The sequence below is a fragment of the Ochotona princeps genome, chromosome 7 (assembly GCF_030435755.1).
Source record: "Ochotona princeps isolate mOchPri1 chromosome 7, mOchPri1.hap1, whole genome shotgun sequence".
Classification (NCBI taxonomy): Eukaryota; Metazoa; Chordata; class Mammalia; order Lagomorpha; family Ochotonidae; genus Ochotona; species Ochotona princeps.
The window spans coordinates 64,603,932-64,631,911 of NC_080838.1; the positions used below are offsets into that span (position 1 = coordinate 64,603,932).

The 27,980-nt window shown below is 38.5% G+C and overlaps 1 protein-coding gene across 2 annotated transcripts in view; it reads right to left on the bottom strand.

Moving 5' to 3' along the window:
- BMP2K (BMP2 inducible kinase) overlaps nt 1–27,980 on the bottom strand; it is a 118,781-nt gene that overhangs the window by 18,371 nt on the left and 72,430 nt on the right. For both annotated transcript variants that reach the window (XM_058667171.1, XM_058667172.1), the window contains exons 8-14: nt 22,314–22,417; nt 20,813–20,892; nt 16,562–16,722; nt 13,029–13,210; nt 12,108–12,209; nt 11,358–11,527; nt 5,894–6,051 (exon numbers count right to left, since the gene is read on the bottom strand). In XM_058667171.1, the coding sequence (XP_058523154.1) occupies nt 5,894–6,051; nt 11,358–11,527; nt 12,108–12,209; nt 13,029–13,210; nt 16,562–16,722; nt 20,813–20,892; nt 22,314–22,417 (957 nt within the window). The remainder of the gene's footprint in view (nt 1–5,893; nt 6,052–11,357; nt 11,528–12,107; nt 12,210–13,028; nt 13,211–16,561; nt 16,723–20,812; nt 20,893–22,313; nt 22,418–27,980) is intronic.

The following is a 27,980-nucleotide window of genomic DNA, read 5'->3' on the forward strand; positions in this document are numbered from 1 at the left end:
GAGTAAAAGAAATGAAGGCAACGGGAACAAGTTGCAGCAATAGTGATTCTGACAGTTACTAGGTGAGAAAAGATTTGAGCAAAGTCAGGGATTGGATACCCAGAGACGAACTCCCAGGAAGGACTGATGCATACCAATGTCCACGTAATGATCATCTCCTTCCCTGCCAACTCTCTCCACAGTTACAACTTCCTGAGTTTTGCAGAATGGTCTAGCCTCTGCTTCTCAGCAAATAGAATTATATTACCCAGAGTTTACTCGGCTTCCTCTCCAGGTATTTCAGGCATTCCCCAGAACAGATCTTTGGTCCACAGCTGTTCAAACAAATCTGATTCCTGTTTCAGATCGTCTATATTCAGTGGATAAATTTTGCTAGCTTCAACTGAGTTTTAGGGGATGTAAAGATGGTGAGGCATATTCCAGAGAGAACTGGGATTTTCTTAAAAAAAAAAAAAAAAAAAACTCAACTTCAAAGTGAAGTAAAAGCCCATCGCAAAGCAGCGCTTCCTGTGACAATGTTTCTCAAACACTCAAACACTAATTGGCTAACTGTGGGATTCTGAACCTCAATAAGACCTCACATGATCCTATACTGTTAGACTACAATGTACACTTTCAAAAGATGAGGTACTTAGTCTATAATATCTGAGGACATTTAATTTCTCCTATGGGCAACTCATTTTTTAAAACCTATATGACAGCTTTTATAGCTAACATAAACTCTGCAACAGCAATATGAACTTTTATGTTGCTTAAATTTTTATTTATAATGTGGTTGAAATACTAGAAAAGAGTTAATAACCACATCTGACAACAGATTAATGTGCAAAAATAACAGGCTAAAATGAAGTGCTACTTTTCAAAGCCAATAGCAAAATATCCAACATCAAAAATTTATTTTAGGTATTATACTTAAAGATACTATAAATTCAGTAAATCAGCAGCAAATATAATATATTTCATCAGATTTTTCTTGTATGTTGATGTCAAAAAAAAAACTGAATTAAAGAGAAGCTTGTCTTATAACAATTTTCTGAAAAAGGTTGGGAGATATTTTAATAACCAGGAGTCCCTAATTATTATTACTGTGGTAGACACCTATAATCAAAATTTAAGGAGGGCTTGCCTAACGTTCACTGAGTCATGGAGATTATCTGCGGTCACCCAGTCTGTCAGGTTCTGCATGCATTTACACAGAACCTAGAAAGACAGGAACCATAACCTGTTGTCAGTCTTCCTAGACTCCCCCATTCTTCTCCAACTCCCAGACTTCTGGTGTAAAAACACTGAGGACAGAGAAAAGGGACAGCAGAGAATAACAAAGGAGAAAAGCTGACACACAATAACCAGAGCACAATTACATCCAAGGGCCCTGATTCTTGAAAACCAGAGTCCTCGGGATTTCATGGAGAACATGCCTATCCTTTAATTATGCTTCTGCAGGCACTCTGCTAGGTACTATTAAATGTAGGTACTTACTTAGGTCTGAATTTACTTCCATCCTCAACCATGTTCATCATGATTGCCAGTATTCCACTGTAAGATTAGCTGTCTGGGTCCAACCACAAACTTAATGAATCAAACTAACCAAAAACTCGGGAATCTAGTTTGACATATTCTCTAAGTTTATAAATCACTGTACACCAGTGTTTTCCAGGTTACAACACTATAAAGCTACCACTATACTTCTTTAAATCTTTGTGCACTGGAATTGTATTTCCATCAATCTACATAAACTCAGATAAAAGTAAAATAGTCCTGTTTAGTTATGACATGGATACAAACATTATCATACAGGGGTGAACTAATTTTTACGTGCAGATTCCTATAAGAAAAATATGAATCAAGAGTTCACTTATCTATTTATCATAAGATAGAATATAATAATAAAAATGAATTCTACTGGCATTGTTCCACAAGAGTCAATTTTTCAATGGAATATATTTCTGAAATCATATAAATTTCTGAGGTTTACAAAATAATCCAGGACCTCATACACAAAATAAACACAGATATAAATTTATTGATTTGTTATCTATGAGGAAAAACCAAAGAATGTATTATGTAGAGCTACTTCTCAATCTTAAATCACACCTAGAAAACACCTAAGTACCATTTTCAGATGATTTTGTTTAGAACAAATCTTGGGCCTGATATGTCCAACATTCAACTTACCTCATCTTGCTGTCCCCAAATACCTGAGACTGCCTTTATTCTCAAACACAGGACTTAAAATTGATATGGACGGCAAATACTCAAGAATTTAAACAACCAGGATCACAGTATATTTCATAGTATATAACCAGTTAAAAGTATTCTAAAGCAAGGGTAGGGAATCCTTTTGTTCTGCCACGGGCCATTTGGATATTTATAACATTATCTGCAGGCATACAGCATTGTCAACTTAAATATCAGCCTGCTGGGCCCGGCATGTTAGCCTAGTGGCTTCATACAGGCCGGGATCCCATATGGGTACTGGTTCTAATCCCGGAAGCCCCACTTCCCATCCAGCTCCCTTCTTGTGGTCTGGTAAAACAGTCAGGTACGGCCCAAAGACTATGGACCCTGCATCCACGTGGGGGACCTGGAGAAGCTCCTGGCTCCTGGTTTCAGATTGGCTCAGCTCTGGCCATTGCGACCACCGGGCAAGTGAATCAATGGATGGAAGATATTCCTCTCTGTATATCTGACTTTCCAATAAAAATAAATAAATCTTTTTAAAAAATCAGCCTGCTGCATTACTGACTTTAAAAGTTCTGCCTGTGATTGCCTTTGCAGGGTTCCCACACTGGATGATTTCTGGGGTTTTAAATGGCCTGTGGAAGAAGATGTCTTGCTTATATAATCACCTAAAGGACCAAAAGATTGATAAGGAAGGTATAGCATGGCAGGTTCATTTGAGACTTCTGAAACTTCTAGCACAAGTGAAGAGTTCCTTTATTTTAAACTGAGTAATAATCTCTCTGACTTCTTTTTAAAATGTGAGTTAGTGTTACAAGAAAGTATGGGTTCAGTTATGTATCTCTGTGGTGAAGCAAAATAATACATACAATCAAAGTTACAAAGCAACGAATGTATCCTAGCTCTCCTCCCTTTCAGCTACTGTTATGCCTGTTCTAAACAGAAATACATTAAATTCACCATCAACAAGAAAATAACACTGCATTGTTTTAATTAACATTTAGAACTACATAACTATTTGAACAAATGCAAGTTTTAAACAAACTTGCCAATATTAAATGTGTATGTCCCAATATATTAAGTTTTATCATTACAAAGTTTACATACTATTCTGGATATGTTGATACAAAAGACAATGAAAAATATAAGCTTAAATTTTTAAAAAACACATCGAGACAATATATAATATTAATGTTTCATCTTATTCAAATGAATGTCTTCAATGTGAACTAGCAAAAAAAAAAATTCTAAACCACAAATATTTCCTAAAATTAAAATACTAATTTAGTTTACTTCATATAAATATACTAAATATGTCCTTTACCTAGTGTATGAAATATACTTTCACCTTAAAGATCTAGAGAAGGGGAGAAGTAAAATATTTCCAATTCCAGCTTCCTGCTAGTGCACAGCCGAGGGAGAGCAGGTGACGATGTGATTGGGTCCTGGCCACCAATACGGGAGACCTGGATGGAATTTCTGGCTCCCAGATTCAGCCCGTTCCAGTCCCAGGCTACTGAGGACATGTAGGAGACTGAAGGGAGGGAATGAAATCAGCTCTCTCTCACACACACTCTTCCCCTTCCTCCCTTCCCTTCCCACAGTCATCAGCCATCCACCAGCACGGGCTCTCCCTAAGTTCCAGAGCAGGTCTCTTGCTCATCAGTGAAAGTTAAACCTATCAAACAGTTCTAATAGTAAATGCCTTCTCCTGAACAAAAGAGATGCTAAAGATGACAGAATGTCAGCATTAAGTAAAATGTAGTGAAAGAAGCTTTTTAAGATGTACTTTATACATTATTTGCTTTCTTTATAACCTTATTAAAGACAATTCACCTTTTCTGAAGTTTGTTACAAGGGCTCTCAATTACCAAAGCACAAACACACTTGCATTTCTTTCCTCCAGTATTTGTCACTCTTGATGTTGACATGTTTGCTCCCAAATCCTTTCTAATTTGATTGACAAGTTACCAGCTAAGAAACTTGGTAAGAGAATTACATTATTTTATAATAATTTAGACAATTGTATCATTTAATAATAACTTAGCTGGTGGCCAACATCTCCAAGTTTAGAGCGCACAGACTATTCAGGGCAGCTAGGTAAGGAAAGGCAGAATGTGTCGGGGTACCTTACACTTGATTTCATTCTCCTGACCATCCCATGAAGTAGGCAGTTTAAAAATGAAGATGTGAGAATTTTTTTAAAAAATAAAGAGATACTTTATTTTCCTTTTTGTTTTTAAAATCTTGCTTTTAAGACTATTCAATAAAAATTCTGGAAAAAATGGGCCCGGCGGCGTGGCCTAGCGGCTGAAGTCCTAGCCTTGAAGGTGCCAGCATCCCATATGGGCGCCAGTTCTAATCCCGGCAGCTCCACTTCCCATCCAGTTCTCTGCTTGTGGCCTGGGAAAGCAGTCGAAGACGGTCCAAAGCCTTGGGATCCTGCACCCGTGTGGGAGACCTGGAAGAAGTTCCTGGCTCCTGGCTTCGGATCGGCATAGCATCAGCCATTGCACTCACTTGGGGAGTGAATCATCGAATGGAAGATCTTTCTCACTGACTCTCCTCCTCTCTGTATATCTGACTTTCCAATAAAAATAAATAAATCTTTAAAAAAAAAATAAATTAATTCTGGAAAAAATGCCAAACAAAAAAGTTATGGTTCAAGAAAAATACTTTTAATAAGATATAAAATTGGTTTTAATGAAGTTAACAAACTTTTATTAATGGTAGAGAACTCATTTTTATACCTAAATCACCAATTTAATTTTTTCATAATCATATAACCAGTATGTAAATACAAATTTAAATCCCAAACAACTATTCTTACATTCATTAAGGGCAATTATAAACTTTACACAAAACAGATACCAATCTGAAACAAGGCATTTCAAGTGTAAAATGTTCTCCTGAGATCGATCAACTAAACGAAACAGAAGCTTTGAACCATAAACTGGGGACTAGTAAGACTTTTTCATACGCAAGAAGGGTGAAGATACATACACACAAACTCTTAAAATCCTGAAAATTAACATTCTCCACAAGGGAGCTTTTTATTTTGTCAATTACAAAAAGGAACAATTCTAAAAACATATATGGTAAGAACTGACATATTTATATGTGCTTTATATATGTCTGTGTATATATATATAAAGTAGGTTAAGAAAAGGCAATTATTTTGAGTAAAAACATTGAGATATTAGATTTAAAGTTGGAAAGAATTTATTTAATTTTTCCCATATCAGGAAACAAAGCAGTCCTTTTATGTCACCACTCACTAAAGGGCATCACAAAACCAGAACAGAATGTAGGAGCCCATGTTTTCTTTTAGACATTTTCCAAGGGCATCTCAGTCACAGCTTCGAAATTATTAGTAAGGCAAGACACTAATACCTCACTTTTTCATGTGAGCATTAATTTTCCATGTTTTGGCAATGCTCTTAATTTAACCTTCATAGATAGAAGCAATATTTAAGTTATCAGCCTACTTTACGAAATCTTGTATTAAATAGGTACTACACCAAACAATTGGTTTCTAATGTACATAACATCATCTGATACATTTATGAAAGACGATGGCCTGAATTTTGCCCTCAAATGCACAAAAAGAATTCTCTATACATCACCTCAAAACAGTCTTTGGCCTTGCAAAATAAGTATATATACTTGTTATGTTACTGTGAAGCAAAATAAGCCTTCAAGTGTCCCTTACTTGATCTCAGAAGGTCAAATTCTCTGTCCAATAGCTCCTCTTCTGTTAACTTGGAAAAATTATCCTCTCCAAAAGGATTCCACCCTGACATATCTGGTGGGTTACTGACATTCTTCTGATTTGTAAAATTGGCGACTGCCCCCTTATCAGCAACTGATCTGTCATAACAGAGAAAGGACAAAGAAAAAGAACATTAGAATGAAAAGTACAGTGCCTTAGTTCACAGGCTACAAATGCTTACACAACTGTATTAGTTTATAATGGGAGACACAGCAGGGCACACTAGTGCCATAATCCATCACAAACACTAGCTGTGAACCCTGGGTAAATTCCTTAACCTCCCTTTGTCCTGGTTTCCTCACCTGTGAAGAAGGAATGACAATAACTGCCTCACAAATGATTTCCCACATATAAGGCAAGAGAACAAAGTGAGGTGGAAAGTTAGCATGCAATATAAACAAAATGTTTTTATCACAGTAAACAAATCTTAAAGTAAAATCAATTACCATATCAAATAGCAACACCCCAATATCAACCACCAAATACTGCACAGTGATCAATACCCTGGTTACCTTGAGAACTCACAACAATCTTCCTTCTGACATATTCTCTGTATACAGCTACCAACAAATTACTTGTATTGTTCTATGAATGAGGCGGAGTTAAATGAGGCAGTTTGTATTATAAGTATTACATGATGTACAAAGTACCTATAGTCTGAAGCACAAAACCACTGGATTCTAGTCAAGTTGTCTATTGCTTCTTGGCTTTTAAAGTAAGTGTAGAGATTTCTTCCTTTTTTTTTTCCCATCATTCTGCTATTCAAGTGTATCCTGAAATTATAGGTATGGACAATGGCAGAAAGTCCAGCATCCTATTGTCAAGATATATTTAACAGTTTCATTGGGAGTTCATCTTTGACTTGGGAGTATAGATGCATACTGCATTATATCTTCACTTCTCGGTATGACAGTCACTATTACACAGTTCCTCTGGGTGACTATACGTACATGCATGTATACCTCTACATCTTTTGATCTTGCATTTTGCATGAAAGTTGCCTTATATCAGGGATAAAATATGATATTTGTCCTTTTGTGATTGGCTTATTTCACTGAGCATAATGGTCTCTAGTTGGGACCACTTTGTTGCAAATGGTAGAATTCCATTCTTTTTAAGGGCTGAGTAGTACTCCATAAAGTAAAGATAACTGAATGCCTCTCCCTCAACCCAGCCTACAAGTACAACCTTAAAATGAGGCATAATAACATCACTATTAAGTTCCAGAGCCTATCCAACATTGATAGTGAAGGGAGTGTCTCAATTATGCAAGCCTTGACTCATCCATTAAATTCACCTTCTCATTGGCAGTTCACTGTTATTGCTACTATACAGGTTTTAGAAGGGATCAAACGTCCACAGAATTCCTTAGTCCGATACGCCTCAATATACCTGAGCCAAGAATAGAATGTTTAAATATTTACTGAAGTCCAAGAGTCTAAGAAAATACACATAAAAATTTGCCTACAAGTAGATAGACTTCCTGAGTAAATAGAACTTGGATAGCTGTATAAGAAATGAAATCCCACTTCTCACATGATGAGAAGGTATGAACTGCCAGGAACTAAGCTAGCTCCCTGTGACATAATCCCACCTCTCATCTCAACACTATCTGTACACATTTTCAGAGTTGTCAAACCACAGATTAAAAAGGGCAAACTGAAAGAGACGGGCATTCATACTCCAATCTGCCAACAACCTCTTGCAGAAATTTCTGATCCCCTATCCAACTCACCCTACTCCCACTCCTGGGATGAATTCATGGATTCTTCTTAAAAAGTTGTATTCTACTGGGCACCATTTAAACAAGAATGAAAATTAGGTGTGTGAGTTCTTTGACACTATTCATTTCAAGGGGTGAAATAATTCCACTCCATATCATTTGCCTAGTTAACAATTTTTGCTCTACCCACACAGAATTTCTTTAATAAATACTACTGTTATAAGTAATACAAGTAAAGCAATCTATTTTAAACAATAAGATCAATAAAACTGTGAAACACTGGTAGTTGGGCTGAGCACTGTGGTACAGGTTACATAATCACTTGGGGATCTGTATCCTGTAAAGGGGTGTTTATCTTGAGTCCTGGCTACTCTGCTTCTGATCCAACTTCTTGTACTCACACCCTCCTAGACACCAGTGCTTCGGCCCTTCCTTGCCATCGAGTGGGAGCACTGGGAAGTCCCTGGGCCCTGGCTGCACCCTGCAGCCCCAACTACTCTGCACAGAGGAGGAAAATAACTCACTCACATGCTCGTGTATACACATGCACTCTCTCCCCCCTTCTTTTCTCCCTCTCCCCCATCTCATTTTCCCTCCCTCTCATTTTCATTCTGTTGCTCTGCTCTGCCTTTCAAATAAACTTGAAAATGCACAAGTAGTAATCCTAGTAATGATTCTTCTGATGATAAGATGAAAGGATTTCCCACAAAAATGGGATATTCTGCTCAACATTGTTTAGGTTAGCATGCCACATACCAGTGAGACTATTTTATTCATTAAATAGTTATAGTTTCAATGCTAACTAGGATTAAAAAACATCAAGTAAATCTAGTGTACCTAGTTTGAAAGTACAAAAGATATGAAACCATCTCTGGCACAGCACATACACTTAAGTATACCTCATATTTTTAAAGAGTATCAATTTCTGGAAGCAAAGTTGTGTTTGATAATAATGAAGTGATTAGTAGGGAATCCCTTATGAGAGAATTCAGGTTAGTGTTCCATAGCAAATGCACTATCTAGACTTTTTTGGAAATTTATTTGAAAGGTAGAGATAAAGAAAGGTAGAGACAAACAGATTTCCCATCTACTGGTTGGCTCCCCAAGTAACTGCAATGGCAGAAGGTAGGCCAGTTGAAACCAGATGCTTCTTCAGTCTTCCACACGGGTGTAGGGACCTAAGCACTTGGGACATCTCTCGCTGCTTTCTGCCGCTTTCCCAGGTGCATACCAATGAGCTCGACTGGGAGCAGCACGGCTGGGATTGAATCAGTGTCCATATGGGATGTCAGCATCACAAGGCAACAGCTGTCTACTACTCCACAGCCCCAGACCCACAATATCTAGATTTCTAATTTGTCATAAAGAAAGTTGGATATCCAAAGATCTGAGGCAAACAAGCATGCACAGTATTGATGTACTCTCATGTGAATTTCTATCTTTCAATATTTAGTGACATTATGCATGAAACTGCAGGACTGTTAATTACCTATTTGCTTCCTAATTTCAGTGACTGCTAATTTTTCTTTAATTGGATTATCAACAAGTCATCTTTCATGTCCTGGGTTGGATAGCTTTAAGACTTGCCTTATTCTACTATGGTGAAGTTATGTTACTGCAGAATAGGGAAGACGAAGCGGGAAAGGGGTGATGGTCTAAAGGACAGAAACATTTACATATAAGATCAAGGAATGTCAGCAACACAGAACTTCCTGCAGGAACTCTGCTCTAGTCTCATTCAGTGCCTCAATAGTACTTCATTATTACTATTATACCTACTTAATATTATACTCACATTGCATAGAGTAACTTCTGTAACAGTTTTAAAAGAGATCTGTAGACAAATATTAGTGCTTTTGGCTAAATCATTTGAACATGAAAACCGGAGTTAAATGTTTGTGTCTAAGTGTATAAGGGATATTTGAGTAGGTGTTAGGAAACCATGGCATTCTCAAAAAGAGGGGTTATGACACTGGCTAGAATAAACACGTCCTTTCCTTTCCCAATTATCCATTAAAATGTCTACTCTTCCATGTTACTTATCCTTAGTATAAAAACTGAAGAGTAACACTGTATTTTATTTCAATAATAATCAAAACAAACTGTAGTCTCCTGTATGTATAAATGATCTTACCTCTCAGAATTGTCCTCCTGAAGACATAGTGCATGATCAATCATGCCAAAACTCATGAGTTTTAAGCAAAAGGAACAGGCACCTTGTCTTACACACTTTCATTAGATCAGAACTCTATCTGTACCTTAGGCAGATAGCTGTATCCAGCATGACCGGGTGTGCAATACTCTGAAGCCTTGACTGGTCTTGCCATAAGATCTTTTTACAGAACGGTTCACTCTCAGTGAAAGCCTGTCTCCTTACAAGTATATTTCTAGTTAGTGCAACAGTCTCACAGATACAGTAAACTAAACAACACTGAGCAGACTTATTAATTAGTGCAATCTGTTTCTTATCACTGAGGAACTTGTCTTCAGATATGCCTTCTTCAGATTTGGAGATTATTACTTACATTTCATAGTGGCTCTAATTTATTAAAAATCTGTACTACTGTGTGTTCATTTACTATTTATTATAATGCTATTAACTGACTAAGGAAAAAAAATGCTATGTGATCAAAGTTAGAACATATGGCTAGAGCAGCCATATGACAGTCAGGTAAATGCTGATCTGGATCTTTAAGTCTGTTCTTGACTTAGACAAATTTTTCATCATTCATATATCCAACTCCTCCCACCCCTAAGCTGCTCCACTCCCCACCCCCCTTCTCGTGCACACAAGCACGCACACACTATTGTTTGGAGAAGTTCTGTAGCAAAAAGCACAGTTCAAACCTCTTCTGTGAAGCACAATATAATTAGGCTACTGATGTTGCTGCTTCTCATATCCAAATGCTCTCAGCTAAAACCAATATTTCAAATCTTTAAATAGTCTTACATGACAACTTTAGTGTTACAGAAACCAAAGTCTAATAGCTATGACCTTTGCCATATCTAAAAACCTTAGTAGGTATTCATAATAACCTTAATCACAGCATTCTGAAGCACTTACAATATCATATCCATCACATTTAAGCTTCAGAAAATTCCTATCAAAGATCTTTAATTATTTGCATAAGAATGATCCATGAAAAATAACTCTTAACTCTGCTATTCAATCAATGTGAATACCAAAGGCTTTCTCAACTATCCTATGGTAACAGTTAGTTTGGAATATCCTACCATCTTTAAAAATAACCAAATTTTATGTCTGAAAGTTTTGCAATTGTTTAAGGCAAATAATTCAACCTTTATGACTTAGACAAATTATTTTAAAGTAGTACCTGATGTGTAGACAAAGTAAAGCTGTCTACAAAGATTATTTTAGGCCAATAAAGAAACTTGTTAGGGTTTCTTTCTCACTTAAATACAAAGAATTAAAATATATAACCTAGTAATTCATTTAGCCATATATATTACTGGATTTAGTTAAGCTTTATTGAAAAGTAGAGGTTACTAGAACTGATGAGAATGGGGCAAAGAACAGAGATGCAAAGGGACCAGGGAGAGGACAAAGGCAGTTTCAAAGAGAAATGATTCCAATTCACTCAAGAGTTAGTTAACAACTCCATTCAGCACTTGCGTCCACTTCCACGCTGTCATCTTTGCATTCACTGGAAAAATACTTGCCTATTGGCACTATAAGAGGAGTCCATTACGGTTCCAACGTGAGCTGGATGTGATGAAGGGTAGGTCACTAAGGCCGGTGAGAATTCCTGAGGAGAGGTCGGATACTCAGGTGATGCCTGTTGCCGAGCCAGCATCTGCTGCTGCAAGAAAGCCTGCTGACACTGCTGCACCTGAAACAAGACGTGACGTCAAACGAAACACTGCCAAGTCACACCGGAACTGCAACACCACATCCATCTGCCAAATTACTTCCTTTTCCCATTGATGACAAAATCAGAAACAATTTATATTTAAAATAGTAGCTCTGTTACCACAAGTCTACACCGAGGAAATAAATGTATTCAAAGAGCTCAGCTTCAAAACTCTTCCTTTAAATATTTTAACAAACAGATGGAGATAAGAGCACACTCACTAATACGGTGGTAGCTACTGAAACACATCAAACCATTCTCTGAAGTAAATTATTTTTCAGTTGGATTTCACTTTTCATTTTAAAAAAATGGCTAAATGAGGGAGACACATAACAAAATTTACAGGCCATCACTGCTTATACTACAGACGTATGTGATCAATCACAAAATGCCATATTCAGGTACCACCGTTCAGCACAATTTAAGGCTCTTTGTGAAATGCTGCCTTTGGTAAAATACTTGCCTGTTAAGTAATGTGAACCAAATTAAAACGAACAGATGGGAATACTGAAATATGAATTCCACTATTATAATGTACACAGAGACATCTCACACTTACCACTGCAGGATACTGTGATGCTGAAGAATGTGGTTGATAGACTGAATGCATCAAGAACTGTTGTTGAAGCAGCTGCTGCTGCTGCTGCATTGCATGCTGATACTACAAGTCAAGAAAAACCAATCCAATCAATGACTCTAGGACGTCAACAGAGTCCATGCTCCAATCTAAAACAATCTGTGATTATGCTTTTATATATTCATCAAAACTATAAAAAAAAAACTTAAGAGAGCTATAACTAAAGCCATGTTCAGCACACTTCAAGAAGGCATAAGAGAAAGGTAACTCTCTTAGCTGATGCAGATCTCTAAAGTGACTTCTGACCAGAACCAGGTCCGGTAACTTGCCATTGCTCTCCAGCTCCCCCTCGACGGCCTCCTTGATCATACCACGGTACCACTTACAGCCTGCTCTCTGGGTCTATCCACCAAAACCACAGGAGGTGACTGCAGCTCAACTTAAAATAGCTTAAACAAAATTACAAATGGTTTGACAACGCAATAGACAGAAGAGACCTTCAGTTTATTTTATTCCTATACCCCCGGACAATTCTAAATATCTTTCTTTACCCCATAAAGATTTTTTATAAAAAACATGAAATCAAGTACAATATCACTTCCGAGAAGCCTAACGCCACCTTTCTAACAATATCATTATTAGTTTGTGAACTCAAACCACAACCTTAAATATAATACTTGCAATCAACTGCAGTGTCCATTCATTTTACAGGCCATGAAGCAGCCTATTTTAACAGTGTACTTGTTAAGCATCTCTCCAAAGGAAGAGCAAATTATGTTCCAAAATAATTAGCAAACTTGAGAAAATATTTACTAGACTGTACATCAAGGCACCTAGAATGGGGGAGGGAGCTATCTCATGACATTTAATTCCTACATAAACTTCACAGCACAAAGGCATTACCTGCTGCATGTAGGCGTCCTGAAGTAGCTGATGCTGCTGTTGCTGCTGGTGAGGGTGGCGAGGCTGTAAATGGAGCTGCTGTAATCTCCAATCTCCCTGTTGTAGTTGCTGAAGGACTCTGTGCTGCTGAGGCGGCTGCTGAGGCGGGCCCTGGCCCAACAAAACCTCAGGTCTCGGTGTTCCTACAACTAGTTTCCAAAAATATTTCTCAACACACTAAACAGTTCAACAAAGTGGCTAGACTTCAGATAATTATTTCAACAATCATCAAACTAAGGTGCACATACACTTAAATTTTTGTGTCATTCTAAATTCTTAGGACACTCACGTCTTCTACAATCCTGGACAAATCAACATTGTAGAAAAACTTCATGTTTCATGCTCTGTTCTATACTCAGCTATATTATATACTCAAATGTTTGCTAATGTGATTTTCTCAAGCTACAATGCTAGTTCCCACCTACTGAAACTTTATTAGCCTTAAAGTTTAGCTAGTAAATGTCATTCATTTAATTGTTTTATTTTGTTTATACATTTCATTTCATTCCGTATTGTACAGGTTTATAATGGCATGGCCATTTCTAAACCAGGTTCCCTTCAGCCTTACTCTTTAGTTACAGCCATAATGTAACACATGTTCAATAAATGAATACTGTAACAAATCAATTAACACCATTGCCTAAATGGACATTTAGAATCCACATGTCATTTTATCTAATATAAAATTTTGGGAGCCCATCTGTTAGGGGGACTTAGAGGACTCCCCTGCTAGGTTGTGGTTTACACTGCTGAACGTATAAGCCAGGCATGAGGGCAGACCAAACTGAATATAGCTGTAGCACCAGTCAGCATGCTTGTGGGGTGGGTCCAGGAGTAGATCTGCCTGGGCTAGGCTCCAGCACCTGCCAGAACCAGAGCCAGAGTAGGTATGGGAAAGGTTGGGCTAGCTGGCAGCACCTACCTGCTCACATGAGAGCCAGGTGTGGGGGTGGACAAGGAGAGGCTGGGTATAGCACCCACTGGTGAGAGCTACGATGGGTATGAGCCAATTTGGGCAAAGCTGTAGAACCTGCTAAAGAATGCCAGAACTGGGAACCAGCCTTGTCAGGCTGGACTGCATCAACTGCCACAACACACGAGATTTGGGAGCTGGGAATAGGCCCAGTGGGGGAATCTGGGGAATCTCATGTTAGGCCACAAGTTCACGCTGATGAACACAAGAGCCAAGGCCGGGGACAACCTAGGCCAGGTTGGGCTACAGTACCTATCCACATACATGTGGGGTGGGTCTGGTGGTGGTCCAGGCTAAACTAGTCTATAGCATTTGCTACAGGTATAACAGCCAGGAAACGGAGCAGGCCAGGCGAGGCCAGGTTGGGTCGCAGCACCTGCCAGTTTACATGAGTTCCAGGACTAGGGGCTGTTTGGGCTGGAATAGGCTGTAGCACCTGTCAGAATAATCTGGATTTGGAGGGAGGCTGAGCAGAGCCAGGTTGCAACACTCACTGGGCAAATGATAAAGCAAAGCAGGCCATGCCAGACTGGGCCGTAACACTCACCAGCATGCAAAAGAACTAGGGCTGGGATAGAGCCTGGTAGGGGAACATCAGCATGAGAGCAGGGACTGGGAGTGGATTGGGGGTGGACAGGACTACAACACTTATCAGCCCATATATGAGCTAGGTTTGGGGAAAGGGTCACATATCCACGGGCATATGCAAGCAAGAGCCAGAATAAGTTCAGGTCAGCTGGGCTTTGCTGCAACATTAGCTGGCAAGTGCCCACACTGGGTGTAAGTCATTTCAGCCTGGACCACAGTACCCCTGGTAGGTGCAAGATCTGGCACTGCATGAGGACCTAGTAGGGGAACTGTGGGCACTAATCTGCTAAGCTGTGGCTTCCCACTGGTGAGCATGAGAGCCAGAGCTGGGGGCAGGCTGGGCAGGACAAGGCAACAGCATTCATCAGCATACTCATGGGCTGGGTCTGGGGGTGAGTTGGGCTTAGCTAAGCTGTAGTACCCAAGGGTGCGTACAAAAGCCAGATGGGATGTGGGATAGGCTGGACTAGACTGCTGTAAATGCTAGTGCACACACAGGAACCAGGGTTGGAAATTGTTGAGTGTTGCCCCAATTAGGCTGCAGTTCCCACTGGTATGCATGAAGGTTGGATTCATGCCAGGCCAGGTTCAACTAGGCCACAGTACCCAACAGTTTGCATGGGAGTTCGGGCTGGGGGCAGAACTGACCAGGCAACTACATTCACTGGTAAGTGTGTGGGTTGCAGTGGGCCATGGACTGAACCAGATCCCACATTAACTGGTGCACACAAGAGTCAGGCAGGTTTGGGGTCACCCTAGGTGAGGTTTCTTGGGGCACTCTCTAACTAGATCATTGAAGTCAAACTCTGCCCATAGGAAAAAAAACCACAGGCTATGTGGCCAGACCTTAGAATTAATGTTTTGGGACTGGGCCTTCTCAGTTGCTGATGCTTGCGAGGTGAACAGAATGCTCAAATGCAGGTGGGGTATATGAAACCCAGCTCAACTAAGCCAGCAGAGGATGCTGAGTGCCTTGGCAGAGGATGAAAAGCAGAACAGACTGTACAATTCTCCTGGCCAAGCTTTGCACCAAGTGTCTGAGTGGTTAGAGGCAGTAGGGCAGACTTTGTAAACATGGACTATATTTTCTCAACACTGGTACAACAAAACCAACAACTATCAAGTCAGATCCTCAGAAAATTCTTTCCCATATCAGGGATTCTAAGATGACATCAAATAAGCATCCCCTATCCCAGGGGATGATTAACTTGGCAACAAGGAGTGGCTTTCCCCCACCCCTGCCGATACAGAAGAAAAAGAAAAAAATTGGCAACATTTGTCCCACCCTCCTTCCTATGTGAACCATCCCTCCCTAATCACTGGTCCACATGGGCACAGATCCTTCTCAACTATGTAAACAACATTAAAAATAATGTAACATGACAAAATTAAAAAGTAACCACAGGTCATTTAAAATTACAGTAGTACAATATTCTTAACCATTGGTTTGACAAAAGTATAAAAAAAAAAGTTTTATAAAACTAGAAAAATATCTTTGTTCAAAATCAAATGAGAAGACAAGTTTTTACGATGTAAATGACCACATGGTTCAAGACAGACACCTTCACCAAGGCCTGTATGCATAGGGGCATGTCACCTTGTGACAGTTACAGTTCAACCTAAACCTTTCCAGTGCAACCCAGAATTTTCCATTACCCTCAAACTCTACTAGTTGATGACTTTAAGGATAAAATTTTCATCTATACAATCAAAAAAAGGAAAAAAAAGTTGACTTTTTCCTATTTTACTTTTATTTAACAATAACTTCCCTTTGTCTACAGCTTTAAGGAAACAGGCTTACAGGGCATCACAATAAAGTTTTCTTAATGCATTATATCATAAGTTTGCCCATAATTTATAGTCACAGAAAGTGAAACTACAAAAGGCTTATTTATGTTCACTGTAAAAAGAACAGTTTGCAGGCCTATATTACCTTTTGGTCTGTGGTTACCAAGTTCACTAGGAGCTGGGACTTTAGCAGGTGTTGCTGAACTTTGGATGGTCAGCACGCTGGCAGTGGTGCTAGCAGAACTGGCCTTTGGTCTTTGTCTAGGTGCAATTGAGGTTTCTGTTGGTCCAATGGTATCTGTTATTCTACAAGACAAGAATACATTTCATTTTAAATACTGAGGTTATTTCTAACTTATTATTTTTCCAATATCACATCTATTAGTATTCCAACTGATCCATTTTAATTATTGTTGGCAATTACATTATTCCTCTTGGCTTCCTTTCAAGAGTCATTCTCAATAATTAAATACTTATGGAAGAAAGACAAGAAAACTGATTATTTTCCTTAAAATGGTACACTGTCATTCACAGTCTGCCACTTGAATCTGGCAGAAAAAAAGTACTTTCAATGAGATGAAATTGAAAGGAAACAGAAAACTTCTCATAAGGTTTCAGGAAAACACTGACAGCCAAGTCTCTGAACCAGAGAACTAGCAGTAACAAACAACAAGAAATAAGCTCCTCTGGCTTACACTCAACAAATAAAAAGCACACACCCCAATAAAAAGAAAAATAAAATATCCTAAGTATTTTAAAACAAAAGATGTAAGAAGTACCTGCTCAAATTCAACTTTTCGAGTTTTTCAACTTGCTTTACTGTTTAAAAAGCTAATGGGAATTACATGAAATCCTTCCAACAGGAACTTAGTTTAGGCCCCACACATAAGTGGTCAAGTCACCAATACAAGTGACACTAAATAAATTTGAGCAGATGGACATTTGATTTTCTTTTTCAGAAAATGAGTTCGAATCTTCAACACACCTATTTATCAACTTTGCTTTCTATAGTCAGTACAAAAACTCAAGTAGTGTTTAATAGGTTTAAATGATCACTTTCAGATAGAATTCACATAAAATCTCTTTACTGAGTTCTCTCACCACATTTCCAGATGATTCGCTACTTTAATTTTTACACACGTGTGATTTTTCATTCACACATCTGCTGCATTAGCTCAAAGCACAAATGCAATCATCTACAGTTCTTAGCATCTCCAGGGACCACAAGAGGGAGCTCTGTTAACAACCATCTTTCCTTTGGTATATGCTTGCAATGGGGGAATCCCAACTGAACTTGAACTGTGGTTATGCAACAAGGTGGAGGAATCCACCATGGTGGGAGGGTTTGGGGAGGGGTGGGGAGAATCCAAGTACCTATGAAACTGTGTCACATAATACAATGTAATTAATGAATTAAAAATAATAAATAAATAAATAAACAACCATCTTTCCAGAAGAAAGGTAAATAAAACTGAATCAGAAAGTTGTAGAAAAACAGTATATGAATATATGGTCTCTTTTTCTAAAAGTGACACCATTAAGGTGGGAAGGGTGATGTGCAAATCATAAAAATCGATCATGTACACACACATACTTGTGTGTAAATAAAATCAGTTACATCTCTTTTGTAATAAAAACCAAATATTTACTGGATTCAAACTACAGATGTATCACTGAACCCAATGCTGTACCTCAGAAGAAACATTGTTTGCAACCTTTCTGTTTAGATCTGCATTCTTTAAAAAGGGGCTGGGGCCAGCCGCCCTTGGCCCAGACTTGTTCCTGATCTTTTGTAAGAGATCACCAAATGAGAATAGCAGAAGCTCTGAGAAGCATGGAACTGTATCATGACACAATAATAAAAAGTAATTTTTTAAAAAGTCTACAGAAAGTGCTAATTCGAAAGACTCCAACTTAGTTTCTGATGTACCAATATAACTTGCACTGTATAGCAACACTATGTATTGATATACAGTGAAATGCTATACAATACTGTTTTCTGAGTTTATAGTATACTTAGGAAAACAGCAGAGGATTATGAAGATGCAGCAAAATACAAGACAAGAGATAACCATTGGCAAACTAGTTCTTTCAAGGAATTCTGCCACCTCTCACCTAACTTAGCTGGAGAAGGCTGCAAGTAGAATTGGAGACTAAAATTTTTAAGTAATTATATCATTAATCATGAGAAAGAAATTGATCATTCTATCTAAAGGAAAATAACTTGACAGAGTAGGGAAAGACATAATACTGACAAAAATGTGAATACACATTATACAAGTGCTTTCACGTGCAAGGATACATTTTCAGTGGCTTCATCCTCAAGACAAACTTTGGGGAAGTTGCACAGGTTTAATAATTCCAGGGGCAGATGCACAGTGTCACAGGGGGTGAAGAGAAGATGCTGAGAAGGAACCAAGTAGCACAGACTGAAGCAGGGAAGCAGACAGCAGCCACAGGGCGTGTGGAAAAATACAAATAATGCAGTGCAACCATTTATTTAAAGACCCATTCCCCCAAATTATGCCTTTTACATAAAGAAATGAAAAACAATTTTTGATACTGAGTTTTGTATAGATTTACATGTTTCCATGTTCCTCACTGATATTACTAAAGAATAATTTTTTTTACTGACCAATTAACAAGGAATTTTAGTTTGTTTTTTCTTAAGATTCACCTTACTTTCATTTACAAGACAGAGTTGCAAAGAGGAGACAGAGAGACAGAAAATCTTCCATCTACTGGTTCCCTCCCCCAGTTGCTGCAATGGCCAAAGCTAAGCTGATCCAAAGCCAGGAGACAGGAGCTACTTCCAGATCTCCCACCTGGGTGCAGGGTCCCAGGCACTTGGACTGTCTTCTTTCCAATGCCATCAGCAGAGTTGGATTGGAAGTGGAGCAGCCAGGACATGAACTGGCACCTATTTGGTATGCCAGTGCCACAGGGAGGAGTAGATTAGCCCACTGAGCCACCATGCTGGCTCCTAGACAATCTTACATTTAAATATACAAACATATCTTTGACATACTACAAATAAACACTGTCAATATTTTTTTATTTTTTTATGTGAGAATGTCTAATATCTAAAACAGAGTTCTGTTTACTGACTGGTACAGTTTTTAAGCGAGGGGAAAAGATCAATCATTAAGGTGTCAGGTCTTAGCATACATAATACATTTTAAATCCAACAATGTAATAAATAAAATATTTTTAAATAGTCTTTCTTTAAGATGCAGTTTTTATTTTTATGTGAAAGAGTTAAGAGAGAGAAGGGGAGAAGGAAGGAGAGAGGGACAGAGAGAGAGAGAGAAAGAGCAAGAAAAAGAGAGATCAGTTGATCTTCCATCTGCTGGTTCACTCTTCAAATGGCTACAATGGCTAGCTCTGAGCCACTCCAAAACCAAATGCCAGGAGCTTCTTTCAAGTCTTCCACATGGATACAGGCACCCAAGGAAAACCCTTAGCTGCCTTCCCAGGCCACTAGCAGAGCGCTGGATTCAAAGTGGAGCAGCCAGTACTCTAACCAGTCCCATGTAGGGACGCTGGTATTAAGTCAAGGCTTAGTCTACTATGCCAAAGAATCAGCCCTAGAGAATATTTCTTAGCCAGTCTTAAAAAACTACAAAGGTGCTTTAAAAATGAAATTAAAAAGTAAGTTTACTATAGTACAGGAAGTTTTTAAAAATCCCATATACAAGGATTTTTCAAAGAGTCCAGGAGAAATACGTGCTATGAAAATGTTGTTTATCAATTCAGTATTTTTGCACCAAAATTAACTTCTTCAGTTTCCCACTAACTTTCTGAACTAACCAAGTACTACAGTTATTATACATTCTACAAACTATACGGAATATTCTGAATATTCTGGTTGTATTTATGAGTTATTTTCCTTCCTTAATTTACTTTTTTAATTTTTAAAAAAGATTCATTTATAAGTCAGATTTATAGAGAGAAGGAGAGAAAGGGAGAAAGATCTTCTACCCTCTGATTCATTCCCCAAGTGGCCGCAACAGCTGGAGCGGCACCAATCCAAAGCCAAGAGCCAAGAGATTCTTCCGGGTCTCCCACGCAGGTGCAGGGTCCCAAGGCTTTGGGCCATCCTCTACTGCTTTCCCAGCCCACAAGCAGGGAGCTGGAAGGAAAAGGGAGCAGTCGGGATATGGACCGGCGCCCATATGGGATCTCCGGGCCGGCAAGTCGAGGACTTCAGTCCTGGGCTATCACACCAGGCCCCTTACTTAAAAACACAATTTCCTAAGTTGAAGTTCCTATGACAAAAGGGTCAACTCCCTGAAAAGATCCACACACTATCACAGGAACAATCACTTTCTTGCTGCAAGTGAGGAGTATGTTTCTTTCAGGAATGTCTTTTCAATGCCAGCACACCGTTGCCTACCTGGCTTTTATTTGGCTTTTCCTAGCAGCAGCTTCACTGGCAGTCATCGGTTCAGGAAGAACTGAAGGAATCAAAGAATTCTCGGGAGAAAACAAAAATACCTTCATTTTAGTTTCTATTTGAATCATATAAAGTTTTTTTTTTTTTTTTTTTAAGAAAAAGTTACTACAAAAGCACTATTTTCACAATAGAATCCTACAAATTGTTGACTTCTATCTGCCCATCTAATCTGCAAGCAACACAGCATTATCACATAAACACCACTTTCTTATCCCTGTTCTACAGAAACATTTGGAAAATGAGCATAACATCATGGAATACATTTTACAAAAGGGTAAATCTGGAAAAAAAAAAAGAAAAAGAGTACATCACACATGTGAATCTGACTCATTGTACTCTGGCAAAAGAAGCAAACATGAAACCTCAAGAGCATTTCTAAATACTACAGGTGCTTTTCACAGCATCGACGATGGAAGGCCTTCCGCGTTGTGTATGTCCAAAGCTTGTTTCGTGACAGCTACTCTCAACATTGAATGAATAAAAAAAAGTAACAAACAAGGTCAAATGTCAAATAAAACTAAAGTTACATTCATTATTATAATGTTAGAACAGTAATTTTCAGTTCTGACAGAGAAAATATGTCATTGATAAGGTAAAGACTGAAGGAAAAAAATAGAAATATCCCACACATTCCTCCTCCCTTTTTCTTAGTGGGATGGATTATAAAATCTACTTAAAGGAAATCCCATAATAATAACACAGAATGATCTTCATAGCATTGAGAATGGCTTAAAAAAAAAATCAATGATCATTTGTTAGTGTTTCACTGTGATTAAAATCAGCAGCATCTTGGAACACTGGGCTCAGGTGACATGGTCAAGTTCACCACAGCAGGGCGCACAGCTCTGAGCCTCTGCATGGTCAGCTACCACCAACAAGCACAAGGCACCGGCCCGGGGCTGAGTCACACACAGGTTAACTCGAACTTCCATCATTACTATCCTCACTTTACAGAAAAAGACACGCACAGTAAGTAACTGCCCAAAAGATTTAAAATCAGTCACTCAGAAAGAGTTAAACCCTCAGCTCCCTGATTAGAATAAAGCATGCCTCACACCAAAGATTCCAGAACAGTCTCCGCTAACAGAGCCCTCGGTGTCCAGGTAATCTCTCATCCTGTACCACAAATAAACTTAATAGTCCTGCTTACTAAATGTTTAGACTCAGATAACTTAATAAATGTAATTTGTGCTTTGCCAGGCAGATGTCACTGTGGTTCCTTAAAAAATGTACACCAGCATGCGGGGAGGGATTCCTGAGTCTATCACATCTAGCTAGGGTGCCTCAAGGCACACACTGCAGAAAATATGGTGGAAACCAAAAATACAAACATGAACATACTATCAGACCACCTGCCATGAAACAGCTAATTCTCAAAGCACATAAATTGATTATAATAAAATGGAACTGAAATTCACATGATACTTGAAAAATCACTTACATTGATGTTGGAGACAGGACACTCCTTTTTGGCAAATTTAAATGCAAAATGAGACACCTGGAATATATCAGGTCTACGCTCTGGATCTGGTTCAAGCATAAACCCTACAAGAACAGATCAAAATGTTAAGATGCAAAGTAGGAACATGCTACTGGGACAAAACAAACTTTTTATATTTTATTCTAAGATCAGCAATAATTCCAAGTAAACTTGTTAATGTTAAGGAAAACACAAAAACTGTCATTTCATAATTGAACTTTAAAGATTAACCCAAATTAAATATAGCTCTGTATTAAAAGTAATGGACTACTCTTATGAAACTGAGTTTAGTGAATAGGAAATTATTCAAGAAATGTTCAAGGTAGTGGTTGGCAAGGAAGGAATTCAAAATACTCTATTATCTAAAATGCATTTATTAATTTTAAGTTACCTGAATCAGACAGAAAAAGCTAACCTGTACACATTATAATATATTTAACAAAGCTGTACAAGACTGGCGCTATAGTTTTCCATGATGATGCCCCCAACATACATTCCAGGCCTGAACTTTAATCTGTTGCTCACATCATGTCCAAAAATATGCACAGAAGTCTTGTATTATGAACAATTTCACACCAATTTTATGGCATTGCTTCAAATGCCACTTACCTATTTCTCCTGGGATTTCTAGTTCAAAATTTCTCAAGAAGGTTGACTTTTACACTCAATTTTATAACAAATTCTTAAGACAGCTGTATGGCTACCTCTGCTTAACTAATATTGAATTCTAACATTTAAATTATTTTTAAAAAATCAGAATAAAATGTAATTAATGTTTAAATTAAAAGGTTTTAAACATAAAATGTATAATTTTGGATGATCTTAAAGTCTCTCAATAAAATAAGACATACAGAAATCTAAGACTAAAAGTGGATGACATAAAATATAAATCAAAATAAATTTCTCTTTTATATAATATTTTGAACAATATGTAACATTTTCTATAGCATATAAGCTTATTTTTGCTAAAAACACAGCAGTATGGCAAATGATATTGAGTTCAAAAAACTTGGGCATTTTTTTTGTATTTTTTATTGTTGTTATTATTTTCCATGACACAGTGCTGCAGGTATAGGGATTTTCCCTTCCACTCCTCTTCCCACCTCCCATCCTCCCCGGGCACCATTTTCCCCCAAAATTTTACAAGTCAATTATTACAAATATCAGCAACAGGCCTAAGCCCAACATTCTGCTATCTAAGTATGACATGGCATTACAGGTATTGGCAATAGTGAAACATCTAAAACTTGGGAATTTATTAGGGAGATTCTGATCTCCATCTCAGCAGTTTTCCAAATCCTCTTGATATAACTTGATTTAATGCATTTAAGATATAAATATATTACCTAAAATTAATTTTTATCGTTTCATCCATATAGTTAAACTGAAATAACTCAAAGCATCATAATTCTCATATTAACTACTTTGTATTCAACCTCAAGACAGAAAAGATTTCATAGACATACATGGTCTATTTATTTTATTACTCAAAATAAATCATATTTTAATTTGATACACATGATTACCAAATGCCTTAAAAGCATGAACATTGCAGAAAATTAATGATTTTAAATAAAATACATTCATACTTTTAATGAAGGGATTCACAAGTCTAAAAACGAAACCAATCAAAGTCACTTATGTTTCTATTTTTCCATTGAAGAATTTATTTGGTTTTCAAAAACCCAATTTTCAGAGTAACTACTACAAATAGTCTTACTTAAGGGGCTTGAAATTATAGATAAGAAACAAAACAAAAAATAAAATTCAAATAGATAAAACAAAAAAAGTTCTTAAATGAATAGGGAATTAGGACTAAGGAAAAGGTAATGTGGGTTGAGGGCACGAGGTAAGAGGATCAGTAAAGGAACCTGGATGATCTGTTCCTAAATGTAAGTCCAACCTTGAGCACTCTGCTTTCTAGCTGTCGAAATAAATAGGACAACACGATACATGACATGACTCACTGTGTCCCAAACAGAAAAGAAAACTAGGTGCTGAGGAAAACCCAACTCATGATAGCAAAAGAGAGAGCCCATTCCTTTCTAAAGACGGCTCACACAGAGCGAGACATCCATCAAGAACTGCATTGTGACAAGGTCCTGTCTCACACTCCTTACCAAGTGGACTTGCGGAGGAATACCTAAGAGTACTTCAAGAATACAAGCTCCACAGGGGCAGAGAAAACTATGGTGAAAAAAAAAAAGATATATATATTTTTTTTTCCCTTAGTGGCCTGCCTTAATCCAAGCAAAACTTTTCTAAGAGCAGAATACAAAGACTCTACAGGCAAATCTATGTTGAAACACAGATTCAAGGAACTCATAGATTTGAGATTCTACGTTCACAACTTCCAATGATTAATTAGCCAGGTCTGAGGTAGAGTTAATGTTATAAGCAAATAACAGAGCCTGACTGATGCACACATGTAGGGAGTACAGGTGTTGGAAACAATTTATCTAACTGTACTGAATCCAACTTATGTTATGTAAAACCATGGATCTGTGAGCCACAGGCGTGGTGCTAGACAGCAGATCATGGTTCACATAGAGGATACAGCAACTCATTTGGGCCTGCAAAGGACATCTGGTACCATAACAGAGAATGAAGAACAGAACATATGGACTACACCAGCCAAATGATGACAGCAAATATCAGGGTAAATGGAGACTGTGTCAGCCAATAGACACTGGACCATCTACAGATTGGTAAGATCAACAGTATTTTGGAACTATTGCATCCACCTGGACAGAACTTTTAGGGCATGTACCACACTGTGATCCTGGGTTGATATCAGGTAGCCTTTCCCCATGCCTGGGTCCCGGGATGGTTGGGAGGCTGGGCATGGCCTATCCTCCTATCTCTCCCTTCCCTCAAGAAATGGGAAGAAGAAATAGAAAGTTTGGAAGCAGTGATCACACCCACTTCTCCATAACCCTTCCCACCCTGGTTGACTATGTAAATATAATCTAAAATCCTATACATATAAATGTGTGTGTTTATATATGTGTGTTTGTGTGTGTATATATAAAACCAATGTACCAGGACACAACAGCAACTTCAGGGACTAAATACATTAGAAAATATTAGAGTGCATTAAATGTGGAACACATAAGCAGTATTTCACAAACTTTTTCAGTTTCTATCGTGCACATTATGTGTGTATGCAGTACTTAGTATATCATAATATATTACATATTATATCAACTTTGCTATATATGTACATATATATTAAAAAATAGCAATAGCAGCTCCTAACTAAATGTATCATTTTTTTTAAAGATTTTATTATTATTGGAAAGCCGGATATACAGAGAGGAGGAGAGACAGAGAGGAAGATCTTCCATCTGATGCTTCACTCCCCAAGTGAGTCGCAACAGGCCGGTGTGCGCCGATCCGAAGCCGGGAGCCAGGAACCTCTTCCAGGTCTCCCACACGGGTGCAGTGTCCCAAAGCTTTGGGCCAGCAGGGAGCTGGATGGGAAGTGGAGCTACCGGGATTAGAACCGGCACCCATATGGGATCCCGGCACGTTGAAGGCGAGGACTTTAGCCGCTAGGCCACGCCGCCGGGCCCTAAATGTATCATTTAAACTGGCTTACGATCCAAAAAAAGTCTAAGGGGACAGGCATTTGGCCCACTTGTTAAAGACACTGATCAAGGGTTGGTACTGTGATAACACAGGTAAGGCCAACACCTGTGATGCCAATAGCCTATGCAGGTGCCAGTTCATCTTCTGGCTGCTCCAACTCTAATCCAGATCCCTGTAAATAGCCTGGAAAATACAGCAGAGGATGGCCCAAGTATTTTGTCCCCTGCTACCCACATGGCAGACTTGCAGGAAGTTCCTGGCTCCTGGCTTCGACCTGGCCCAGTGCTGTTCATTGCAAACATCTGGGGAATGATCCAGCAGATGGAAGACCTGTTTCTCTCTCATTCTCTCTCTCTCTCAACTCCTCTCTCTTGCTTCTTCTCTTCCTCTTCTCCTCTCTCTGTAACTCTGATTTTCAAATTAATACATAGATCTTTACGTTTTTTATTTTTAAAAAGGCTGTGGTCAGGACACCTGCACTCATACCAAAAGTGCCGGGTTCTCGTCTCACTCTGTTCCTAATTCCTGAATGCTTTAAGGCCACCCTGGAATGTAGCAACAATGACTCTGGTACTTGAGTTCCTACCACGCAGGTGAGAGACCTGCACTAAACACCTGTCTCCCTCCCAGCTTTGACCTGGCTTGTCCCAGCCACTACAGGTTATCCACAAAGTGAACTAGAGGATGGGAGTGCACTTTAGGCTGCTATCTCACCTTCTCTCAAAACATTTTTTTAATTAAGAAAAAAAAATGAGGCCAATGTTGTGGCACAGCAGGTTAAAACCATTGCCACAACATCTGGTGATGCCAGAATCCCATATTGGTGTAGGTTGGAGTTCCAGCTGGTCAACTTCCCAGCCAGATGAAGGAAGCTTCACGCTCCTGGCTTCAGTCTAGCCCTGTGCCAGCATTGTAGCCATCAAGGGTAAACTAGCAGATGGAACATCTTGCACTCTATCTCTTCATATCTATTTCTCTCTCTCTGTCTCTCTCCTTTCTGTAACTACTTCAAAATATATAAATCTTAAATAAACAGTAAAGTTTGAAGCCACTGTGCTAGTAGTACAGTACCAGTAGACTCACTCTCATCTCTGTAACTCAGTTCTTCCCTATAGCAAAAACGAAGATTTATCAAATTTGATTGTTAGAGTAGAAAAAACTGGGCCAGTACTGTGTTGCTGCAGGTAAAGCTGCCACTGTGGCACCAGCATCCCCCATGGACAGCAGTCCAAGCCCTGACTGCTCCACTTCTGATCCGGCTCCCTGCTAATGCCGTGGAAAGCAGTAGAAAACAATCCAACTGCCTGAAGAATCTCCACACTCCTGGTTTCAGACTGCCCATGGCCTGAACTACTATGCTCATTTGGGGAGTGAACCAGTGGCAAGAGATTCTTTTCTTTCTCTCTCCCTCTCTCTCTCCTTCCTCTCTCTGTGAAGCTCTTTCAAATAAATATTTACTTTTTTTAATTAAAAAAAAGAATTCAGTGCCTACCTTCATCAATTGTTGATGCTGTTTCTTTCTGAACAAGCTGACCACCTAACATACAGGTTCTCAGTTAACCTTATTTTTGGCAAGTGACTCGCTTCTATGGGAAAAAAAAACCATGGTTTGCTAGCATTGCCTATGATTCATTCCCAACAAATCTGGACCTGCATACAGAATAACATATCTTGGTAGATTCTGAAACAAATTCCATTCTATAATTTACTTTATCAACACAGGTAGAGTATCCCTTATTCAAAATACTTGACAGCACAAATGCTTCAAATTTGGTTCTTTTTTTTTCCCACACATGTACTGATATGAGACCAGGCTTGAACATGAACTTTACTTACATTCTACATAAACCTTATATACGTGGCCCTAAGGATAATTTTACAAAGTATTTTTAGTGTGCCTGTATTTTGACTATTTGCCGATGGAGGCAAACCATAATTAAGGAATATGTATGCCTATTTCACTCAGAAGTGGCTCCAAGTGATTAATTGTGAAAAAAAAAAAAAAGCAGAGAAGCACACCCTTGTTTCCTCAATTTA